We start from the raw sequence: 10,923 nt of genomic DNA on the forward strand, positions 1-10,923 counted from the left end.
TGTTTTGCAAGAATGTGCTGCCTTTGTGCTGAGAGGAAGGACCCAACAGGCTCGTTTGTCTTCTCTCTTCTGTGAAAGCTCCTGCCACTCAGGTCCTCCTTAGAGTCGTAGCAGTGTTGGTCTCTGGTGGTGGCCAAAGCACAATCCACAACCTTCTCATTTGGGATGCAGCTACCTTTTTTTGAGGGTGTAGGGCAAGAGATGGGAAGCGTTGGTCTGGCATCTGAACAGTGTTGGTCATCACAGCAGATGCTGAGGGTAAGTCGTGCTGTGTGACCCTCAGGGACAGAAGTGCCCGTGTGTTCTTTAGTTTTTATGTGTGTGTTTGTGATAGATGAGACCCTCTAAAGCACGGGGCTCAGGGAACGGACCTCTCTTGCCTGGTTCTAAACGTAGTACTGTGTTTTTAGAAATCCTCAGCCAACTTCTTTTTAAGGTGTATTGGCCAGGATTAATCACTGGCAAAAGGAAGGTGGATTTCTATAATTTACTTAAACCAATCATGATGGATTCCCTAGAATGAGCATGTGGCCTCTGAAAGAAATTGGGGTTCTGTTAGTGAGGAAGAAGAGAGATAGCTGGGTACTCAACCAATGATGTGTCCTCAATTATTATTCTCATTTTTCTGAAAGGAAAATTGAAGCTTGGAAAGGTTAAAGTCACACACCTGGAAAGAGGTGGAACTGTGGTTGAACTCAGAAAGCCTGACTTGGAATATGTCTTTTTTTTTTTTTTTTTTTTTTTTTTTACTTGGAATATGTCTTGACCACTGTCCTTACTGCTTCCCCTGGCTGTTGAGCAGGAGTTAGCCTTGTTGAGGGAGTGAGGCACTAAAGAGGGCTGGAAGGAGCATTCCAGGCAGAAGAAACAGCAGGTACAAAAAGCCCAGAGGAAGGCAAGAGATGGCATGATCTAGCTGAGAAGTGAAAGATATCATGGGAACCTTGAGCCATACTGTGTGAAGGGGAGCAGCGGGGGATGAGGCTGGAGAACAGATGCAGCTAGGGCTGCTGGGTGGAGACCGGAGGTGCCAAGATTAGAAGGAGGCATGGGCTAGGAGGTTGTTGAAAGACTCTAGTGCGGCTGACATAATGGTAACTGAAACAGGGGGGCAGGGAGAAGGGTATGTGTGCGATCAAAAGATATTTAGAGGGGCGCCTGGGTGGCTCAGTCATTAAGCGTCTGTCTTTGGCTCAGGTCATGATCCCAGGGTCCTGGGATCGAGCCCCGCATCGGGCTCCCTGCTCAGCAGGAAGCCTGCTTCTCCCTCTCCCGCTCCCCCTGCTTGTGTTCCCTCTCTTGCTGTGTCTCTCCCTGTCAAATAAATAAATAAAATCTTTAAAAAAAAAAGATATTTAGAAAGCAGAATGATAAGATTTGGTGATATAAAGGTGAAGGAGAAGGAAGAATCAAGGATAACACCTGAATTTATGGCTTAGAAATGGGTTGGTGGACCTGCCATTCAGAAAGAGAAAACAGGACGTGGTGCCAGGGGAGAGGGTAGAGGAGAAAGAGTCCAATTTTTTTTTTTTAAGTCTGATGTCCCACATGTCAAGTTCAAGGACATACAGTCGAGCTGTCCTGTAGACTTTAGAGTCTGCAACTCAGGATAGAAGTCTATGCTAGAGAGATGTGGGGCTTCTTCATGTACAACATTTGGATTCCACTGTGGGTAAATGTGTAACATGTGAATAGGGAGTGTAGGACAAGCCTCAGAATCCCAGTGTCTAAGAAAAGGGGGCCCACAGAGGAAACTGGGAAGTTGCTGCCTCAAATAGAAGAATTCAGGAGAATTTGGTGTTACTAAAGCCAAGGAAAGATGGCTTTAATGAGGGAAAAGTAAGCCCTGAGAAACGGGTACCGTGGTAATTGACAGATTGTAGCGAAGGGTGTGTCATAGAGTGCCACACCTTGGTAGCAGGAGGTTGACAGGACACTGGGACGTGGGACAGTAGAGGGGATTTGGATGTAAGGGGGGTGGTAGCCATAGAGCTACGGGAGGATCCAGGGAAGGTTTAAAAAAACACACACAAAACAAAACAAAACAAAAACACAGCGAAGACTTGGTCCTGTTGATTTGCTGGTGAGAAGTAGACTTCTGGTAGACCTGAGGTTGCAGAGACAGAGAAGAGGTGGGTAACGAATAGTGCAGGCACTTGTGGGGGCAGGAGGGGGTGGGATCTAGGGCTCAGATGGGGAGGGTGCTCTGTCTGAGGGAAGGATGTGGCTCCCATCGGAGCAGGTGGGGAAAAGGCAAGGAGGATGCACATGTGGGAGCGTGTGTGGGGCCAAGAATTTGAGTTTCCATTTGGATGGTTTGCTCTGTAAGGCAGTGGAAAGAGGAGGCGGTAGGTCAGATGTTTAGGAAGGCTGAGCTCTGAATTGTCTCCCATGGAGACAAGAGGGCTGTCTGGGGAGAGGGGCAGCAGCTCCACTGTGCAACTTCATCCAGCATAGCCATGCATGTCCCTGTACTTAGAAGGGTTTCCTGCTTCAATGCTCTGCTGCCACTGTCTTGGAATTCTTACTTATTGAACGAAGAGCCCCTCATTTTCATTTTTTTGTATAAATATATCCCTTGTAATATTTGGGACACACTTATATTAAAAATTATTCATTGTGCATCTGAAATTCAGATTCCACTGTATTTTATCTGGTGACCTTACGTGGAGCTGGGAAATTTTTGGCCAGTCCTACTGGAAGGCCGAGGATGATAGTGAGGTGGTGTCACAGGTCCCAGGAGGTCTCCTCTATGAAGTGGTGGTGGGTGTGCAGACTGGGTTTGTTGTTGCTGTTACTTAGAGGCTGTGCAACCATCTTCTGAGGTCTCAGCCACCTGAACGTCTGTGTGGAGAAGGCAAACGGTATGGGGCGTCTAGATTCAATCATTTCGTGCCTCACTTGGGTGAAACCCAAAGCCCTTACCTAGGTTTGTGAGGCTCTGCCTTCCCTCCCATTTCATCTCCCACCCTTGCTGTGCGTACTGCAGCCTCTGGTCAGCTTGCTGCTCCTCAAACACTCCAAGCTCGGTGAGCCCCAGGCCTCTGCTCTGCTGGTTCCTTCTGCCTGGAATGTTCTTCGTGTAAGTCACCTCAAGGCTTCTGGTTCTTTGTTCCCTCTGGATCCCTCAGAGGCTTTCCCTGACCACCTTTTTTTTTTTTTAAATTTTATTTGAAAATTTTTTTTTTATTTTTTAAAAGATTTTATTTGTCTATTTGACAGAAAGACAGAGCCAGAGAGCACAGTGGAGGAAATGGCAGAGGGAGAGGAAGAAGCAGGCTCCCCACTGAGCAAGGAGCCTGATGCAGGACTCGATCTCAGGACCTTGGGATCATGACCTGAGCTGAAGGCAGACTCTTAACCGTCTGAGCCACCCAGGTGCGCCCCTGACCACTGTTTTACAACAGTGCCACCCCCTCCATCTTTTGTACTGTTCTGTGTTGCCTCCTGTCATTTCTCACCACCTGATAAACATTTATTTTGTCTCTTTGGTTTAAAATGAAGGCACCACGGGGATACTTTATCTCGCTTATTGATGTAACCCCCGTTCCTAGGCACACAGAGGAAACTTAAACATCTGTTGAAGTGATAACATAAAATTATACATCTTATCAGTATTTTAGATCAAGCTTTTTAATAGGTGAATTTTTAAAAATTTTGGGGTGTGTGTGTATATATACACATAGGTGTGTGTGTGTGTGTGTGTGTATATATATTTATATATCTTCAATGCTCAACAATGAAAGGAATGAACTAATGATGTGTACACCAACATAGATAAATCTCAAAAGCATTGTGATAAGTGAAAGAAGCCAGACTCAAAAGGCTACACACTGAATAATTTCATGATATTCTAGAAAAGGCACCGTTATAAGGACGTCCAACAAATCAGAGGTTGCCGGGGCTGGGAATGGGGGCAGGGGTTGGTTGGCACAAAGCGACTGTTTGGGGTGATGGAAATGTTCTCTGTCTTGACTGTGGTGGTGGTTACACAACTCTGTGCTTTTATGAAAATTGATAGAGCTCTTTAGTAAAAGGGGTGAATTCTGTACGTAAATCACACCTCAGTAAACTTAACTAAAACATGCCCTGTTCTCATCTGGATTTCTGTTATAGTATTGGAGCACTTCTTGTGAGAGTTAGCTAATAATTCACTCTGCCTGGTGGCAATGTGACCCCAGCCCTATGGTGTCACTCAGGCTTACTGCTGCCAGTGAATGCTTATGCCAAGAAACAGACTTGTTCTTAAAGTGAGAGAGATTTGTTTAGGTGGAAATCTGTTGTTGATGTTGTTCCCAGGATCTCCCACTCCCTTTTAGGAAGAGAATACCTTTTCCTGTGTTGGGTGGGGCTAACCTCTGCCCGGTGTCCCTAGAAGTGGTCATGTGATCTGAGCCAGTTGAGTTCTCTCCAGCACTTTGCTGCCAGAGCTCTTGAGGAAGATGGTGGTCTATTTTTGCTGAAATTGGTAGGACATGAGTGTGAGGCTTTTAGTGGATAGCTTGCTCACCAAATGGAGAAACAGGACAAATAGAGCACTGGTATTTGAGCCCCTGGATCTAGCCATGCCTAAAGCTAGATGTGCACCCTGGACTCCCCAATGACAGGAGCTAATGAATTCCATTTTTCCCCCACTTAAGCCAGGCTGACTTTGGTGGCTTCTATCAATCCCAGCTGAGCAAGTTCTGACTCACAGTATTCTGGCTGAAAATGAGAAATAGGACAGCAGAAGATTAGACCATTTTAATTAAACTAATGAGTTGTGAGAGGAAGTTCTAATTTCCCTGAACTTTTTTATTACAGAAGCAGGAGAGGGGACAGAGGGTTGAGATGGGGATGAATGAGGGAGACTGAAGGATGGGCAGACAGGCATGCCCCTGGCCAAATGGGGCTGGGGACACTAGGGTGGCATCTCCTCCCAGCAGGGGTTTCCTGGCTGGCTGAGGAGGGCCTGGAGTCAGCAGGCAGAGGGATTGGGGAAGCCCTGGACTATAAGCTAGCTCCAGGCTCTTGCCTTCAACTTGGTAAACCTCAGTGCTGATGGCTGTTCACTTCAGGGGTTGTGAGAGGCTCAGCGGAGGGAACAGCCTCCTTTGGTGACACTGTCATGAAAACCATCAGCACTCTATAGCTTCATTTGCTTGAAGGTAAAAGGCTAGGATAGACAAGGACTGGAGAATCCCTCAGTGTCTGTTGTGGACTTGGGCTTTGATCTGACCTTTGCATGGATGGCAGATGACAGATCATTTTGAGTGAAAGAGGGTGAGGGGAAGCATAAAAGTAGGGCCTAGGGACTGAGAGTTCCTTAGGGGTCAGAGATAGAGATGTGGAAGGAGATTTCTGAATGCTAGCCTGAGCAAGGGGGCTGGGGCAGGCTTCTGGCTGGAGTTGTTCAGTGCCTTTCACGTATTGGAAAGAAGGAGAGACCCACTTTTCAAAAATCTGTTTCTTTTTCAAAATAATGTAGAGTTTTTCTGAATAAAAAGTAATGACTTATCTGTTTAAGAATTTTTAAAAAGCAGCATAGTACATATAAGGAGGTACCACCCATGATCATGAGACCTCCAGAGATAACACGGGCAGCATTTTTGTCTCTTTCTTTCCAGTATTGATTTCAGTGTGCCTATGTGTATTTTTAAATATATGAGAGAGAGATAGACTATAAATAAAATTTGACTCTACTGTATATATAGATTTAGAATCTGTATTTTTTCACTTAATGTATGATAGAAACATTTTCCTATATATTTTTACGTCTTTTTTACAGCTGGATTTTTTAAATTGTTACATTCCACCATTTAGATGTATTCCTTTTATTAGGTAGAAGACTGTTTCTAATTTTTTAGGATTATAAAACAATATTGTGGTTAAATCCTTACAGATATCTTAAGGATATCTTTTTTTTTAAGATTTTATTTATCTGTCAGAGAGAGAGAGAGAGCACAAGCAGGGGGAGCAGCAGGCAGAGGGAGGAGAAGCAGACTCCCCACTCAGTGGGGAGCCCAATGCAGGGCTCCATCCCAGGATTCTGAGATCATGACCTGAGCCCAAGGCAGATGCTTAACTCACTGAGCCACCCAGGCGCCCCTCTTTTATGTCCATCCTTAAATAATTTTGTAGAACAGAGCTTTAGAATGGTAGGGAAGGTCAAATGGGATATCCACTTAAGAATTTTTGTCTTTATCTGGTCAGGTTACCCCGATAAATTAGGTGGTGCATAGGGCTCCAGAATTCTCAGAATCTGGCCCTTGCTGGGTATTAATGGATTTTTAGGAACTTGCTAATTGATATGTGGGAAAAGCTCTTTCAATTTTATTTTAATATGCCCTTTTTCTGGTTACAGTAAGGCTGAATTTTTTTTTTCATAGAATTAATAGCTATTTGTGTGTTTGGTTGTGTGTGTGTGAATTGCTCTTTACACCCTTTATTCATTTTCCTGTTGGAGTGCTTATATTTTTTTTACTGATTTATAAGGACTCTGTTTATAGTAAAAATATTAGCCCTTTGTGGGCACCAATATATTTTTAAGAGTGTGGTAAAATGTTTTAATAATAGATCTTTTATTGAGGTCAAGGCAGAATGCTTGATTGGAGCAGGCAGCGGGGGTGGGGGAGGGATCCGATGCTGCCCATCCCCTTTTCTATGCAGTATACATCCAGAACTATAAAGTATCTGAGGATATGAAAATGTCCTAGAGCACAGCCTTGGGTTCACAGACAGTGGTGTTTAGCCTGGAGAGGGGGTTCCTGGCTCAACCCCACAGAGCTGGCTACCTGCAGAGCTGGGGCCTGAGCTCCAGCACCACTCTGAATTGCCTGGGCTTCTCTGTCTTTTCTCCCAGGCTTCCAAAGCCTCCCTGTAGGCATTTGGTGCCTAGATGATGAGTGTTTTTATAGAAGCCACTCTACTAGAAAGCAAAATCTATTTGAAAGCTGTTACAGGTTTTTCCAGAAGTTCCAGTTTTTCAAAATCCACCTGTTCCCTTTGCCCCCAGCAATTAACATTTGAATTTCCCAATCTGCAGCTTCCTTTGTACTTCCCTAGTACTATGTACTGTGGGGTCCAAAGAGATGTTCCGCTGGGGGGGATTTAGTTTCTTGGGCGAGGGTGGTAGAGCCCTTCCCCTGACCTGGGGCCAGGCTCCCCAGGAGAGCTCCTTCTCCACCCTCATTCTTCTAGAAGTAGCAGCAGGTCACTTAGGATGTGGATTCTCTCCACCTCTCAAAGGTTCTTTCATATAAATATGTTCATACATTCTCCTGCTGCTCTTTTTCCTGAAAGAGTGAAGTTCGAGGCTTCAGTGCTAAATTTAGCTCTTGCTGACGCACTGGCTCTCTCTCTCCTAGCAGCCTCCTCGAGTCAGTAGTGCTGCTCTTATCCTCATTTTTGTGCTGGTAGACGAACACCATCACATCCCACATACTACTTAGCTCTGAGGCGTTTCCAGATGGGAAATGCATTTCTGTATTTTCATAGCTGTGTTCTCTGCGTGAATGGATTGTCGTGAAGCCGGGGGCTGGCAGCCAGCCTGTGAGAGACAAAGATCCTCAGGCTGGTGACGGGGAAACCAATGCAGTTGTTGCTATAGGTTTGCTTGCAGTCAGGAAGAGAGAGAGGAAGCTCTTGGAGGAGATCTGGGGGTGCTATTTGACTTGGATATGAATGGAGAATTTTCATGAAGGGGAAGCCTTCTCCCTTGAAGCAAGCCTTAGTATATTGTTAAAGAAAATTATTCTGACACTGGTTACAGTAAGGCAGATTTTATTCAGGGCTCTCACAAAAAGGGTATTGCAGGAGGAGAGAGAGCTGGGGCTCAGCTCTGAATACAACAAGGACAAGTGGGGATTGCTCGCCAAAGTACAGAATGAGAGGCTCAGTGGATGCAGAATGGCTAAGAGGAGATCTCAAGGGTTAGGGGGGTCTTAACACATCGAAGTAGGGGATCCTCTCTAAACCAGTGGAGCAGATTCTGGCCAAGACTGGGCTGTGCAGGCCCGGAGGGATGAGGGGCAAGTCGAGGCCTGGTGGTGAAGAGGGGTCAGAGAAGCCTGACTCAAGTTTCATCAAGGAGAGATTTTGGTCTGTCCCTCCTGTGTTCAAGGACAGAAAGAGACCCCATTCTTTCCTCAGAATGATCTAAGCTCATTTCTTGTTCCGTTGCCATTTGTTCATTGAGTATCCGCAGAGCCATCTGTTGGGCCTTGTGGTAGAGGACATTTGCTGGATGGTGCAAACTGTTGAACCGAGGGGGACTCAGGGTCTGCGATGGCAAGGAGTCCTTTGAAGTTTTTATCAGATCGTCCAGCTTCAGCCTGCCAGGCTTCTTTAGATCTTGGCGGGGAGGGTGGGCTACGACCCCTCTGGAGTTCCATGAGGAAGTCAGCAGTCAGGTTGTAGTTCTCAGTGAAGCCAGGTCAGGAGAATGGGAGAAAAATGGGAAACCACAATTGAGAACTTGCTGAGGAGTGAGAAAATGTGCAAGATGGCAGGATGTAGTCCAGTTGACAGGTAGGTAACAAAGTAAAAAGTCATTTTACTAAGAGGTGATAAATAGCTCAAGGGCAGTGAACCAGACCAGAATTGGATACCCACAGGACTGTGCCATAGTTTCCTGTTGAAAGGTGAAATTTCTACAGTGCCTAGCATCGGTCCCTGAGTGGGTAGGTTGAAGCGTCAGCATGGAAGGTGGCCTGGTGTCAGGCAGGCCTGGGTTCAAATCCCTGCCCCAGCTATGAGATGTTGAGCACATTGGTTTAATAAATCCTATAATTTGTCCACGGGTGATACTGACATGCAACTAGAGATGAGAGCTCATGTACTTAAATGGGTTTGGCACTTAGTAGGTGCTGGTGGACCGTGTGCACTGTGCTCTCTTGGTGGGGGAGCGCTCTTCTGTGAGGCAGAGAGGGAGCCTCTGACCCAGACCTCAGTGGCCACTAGGCAGGACCCAGCTGGGAGAAGTGCGAGGCTTGCTGTGGCCAATAGAGACTTGGTCCCGAGATGCTTCTCTCTCTCTCCTTTTTTTTCCCAAGCCAAACTGTATCCAGCTTTATTAAAGATACTTTTCATAAACAATCATGGTATTTCAGGCAGGACATGGGCAGACGATTGTTAACAGTATACAACAACTTTCAAATCCCTTCTTCAATGGACTACCAAAATCAGAAAGCCACTATAAAACCCAATGAAGTCTTCATGTAGATGCTCTGAACAGGGAAAGTTTAGAGTGAGGGTTGACAGTTCACATTTAGCATGTTGTTTAACAACTTTTCACAAGCCGACCCTGACTTTCAGGAAATGAAATGAAAATGGCAGAATTATCAATCTGAAGATCCATGAGCTAAAAAAGGAACTTTTTTGAGGGATGCCATCTCAGTGGTGACACTGTAAAGTCCAGATTGCCTGACATACTGGGAACCATGTCTTGGGGGTCAGGTTCCAACAGGTCTCTGGGTTTAAGGGAGTCAAGTCTATGTTGAAGGCAGACAGGGAGAAGAAGACATAAAAAAATGAGTTTTAGTTTTTCCACACCACCGAGGGATTTGTGCCAAGGCGGCTCATGTGTGTCAACATCAAGGAATCCCTCCTCCTGGGAGCCAAGAGGAAGTTTCTCAAAACTAGAAGGGAAAGGTGTTTTTCCCCTTGTATCAATCTAGCTTTGGAGATATTCTATTAGTGACATATGCCCTTCCCCCAAAACAATGAAGTGTTCTGTGTGCTAATAACATAGCTTAAAAAAAAAGTAAAACAAAATTCTGCATTTTTATAAGACTTGATAAAAAATAGTATTTCAAACTGTACAGTCACCAGAAGTACACAGTTATCAAAAATGCACACACTTCACTTGGCATCTCCAGCACCTTCAGCTTTCTGTGCCTGGTCTGTTTTGGCATCTCCGTTTTCTGCAGGGTTATTCCCATCCTTGCCAGCATCAGCTTTCCCCTTTTTCCCTTTGGGTACCTTCTCTCCCTTCTTTGCAGGGGCCTTTTTAGGCTTGGGCTCTGGCTTTGGAGGAGCAGGTTTAGCAGATAACCTTGCAGATCTTCTCTGTGGCTCATCCTTCACCTTGGCTTTATCTCCTTTAGCATCTCCTTCAGCCTTTCTCTTGGGCATGGTGGTGACGGTGACGGGACGTAAGCGCTGGACGCCGGGATGCAGCAGCGCGCGGGCTTTGGCCGGTCTGGGGGTCGGTCTCGCCTCTTCTTCTTCACACTGCTCTGTCTTTTTTAATAAAGATTTTTATTTATTTTTTTTTGACACAGGGAGGGAGAGAGCACAAGTAGGCAGAGCAGCAGGCAGAGGGAGAGGGAGAAACAGTCTCCTTGCTGAGCGGGGAGCCTGATGTGGGGCTCGTTCCCAGGACCTTGGGATCACGACCTGAGCTGAAGGGAGAGGCTTAACTGACTGAGCCACCCAGGCGCCGCCCCCCCCCCCCCCCCCCCCGCACCCGAGATGCTTCTCACTGGCTGTGCAGTGTTTGCTGGTTTGCTGTGCACCTGATGGGTGTTTGGGTCATGCTTCCCATCTCAGGTAGGTATCCTTCACCCTACTGTGCAGATGGAATTGAAGCTTCGAGAAGGTAACTACCTGCTCAAACACACAGGAAGTGTCAAGGCGGGGATTTGAGCCCAGGCCAGTCTTGTCCAGAGCCCAGGCCCTCTGCCCTGTTGGGCACTGTTGGTGACCAGGGAGGCAGAGCCACACTAGGGGAGAATGTTTTGGGCAGTGCTGAGGCACAGGGATATAGTGGGTAATGGCATGGCCTTTGGAATCAGACAGACTGGGGTTCAAATCCTGACAATGATAGTACTTAGCTGTGTGAGCATGGGAAATGACTTAACCTCTGTGATCTTTGGTTCTTCTTCTGTAACATGAGGGAGCTGTAACTATTCCAAGGGAGTGTGTGAGGATATCATGAGAGAA

At 46.2% G+C, this 10,923-nt stretch overlaps 1 protein-coding gene across 1 annotated transcript; it reads right to left on the reverse strand.

The window, feature by feature from the left end:
* Nucleotides 1–9,743: 9,743 nt before the first annotated feature.
* Nucleotides 9,744–10,118, reverse strand: LOC114200658 (non-histone chromosomal protein HMG-17). The gene has a single exon (XM_028092903.2). It carries the CDS (start codon nt 10,111–10,113, stop codon nt 9,841–9,843), a length of 273 nt encoding a protein of 90 aa, XP_027948704.1. The 5' UTR covers nt 10,114–10,118; the 3' UTR covers nt 9,744–9,840.
* Nucleotides 10,119–10,923: the final 805 nt, after the last annotated feature.

The sequence above is a fragment of the Eumetopias jubatus genome, unplaced genomic scaffold, assembly GCF_037043125.1.
Source record: "Eumetopias jubatus isolate StellerSeaLion01/CBP00866 unplaced genomic scaffold, mEumJub1_p1.0 scaffold_5, whole genome shotgun sequence".
NCBI classification, from domain to species: domain Eukaryota; kingdom Metazoa; phylum Chordata; class Mammalia; order Carnivora; family Otariidae; genus Eumetopias; species Eumetopias jubatus.

Excerpts from the sequence above, each read along its gene's own strand:
- LOC114200658 (XM_028092903.2), bottom strand. The coding sequence starts at position 10,113 with ATGCCCAAGAGAAAGGCTGAAGGAGATGCTAAAGGAGATAAAGCCAAG.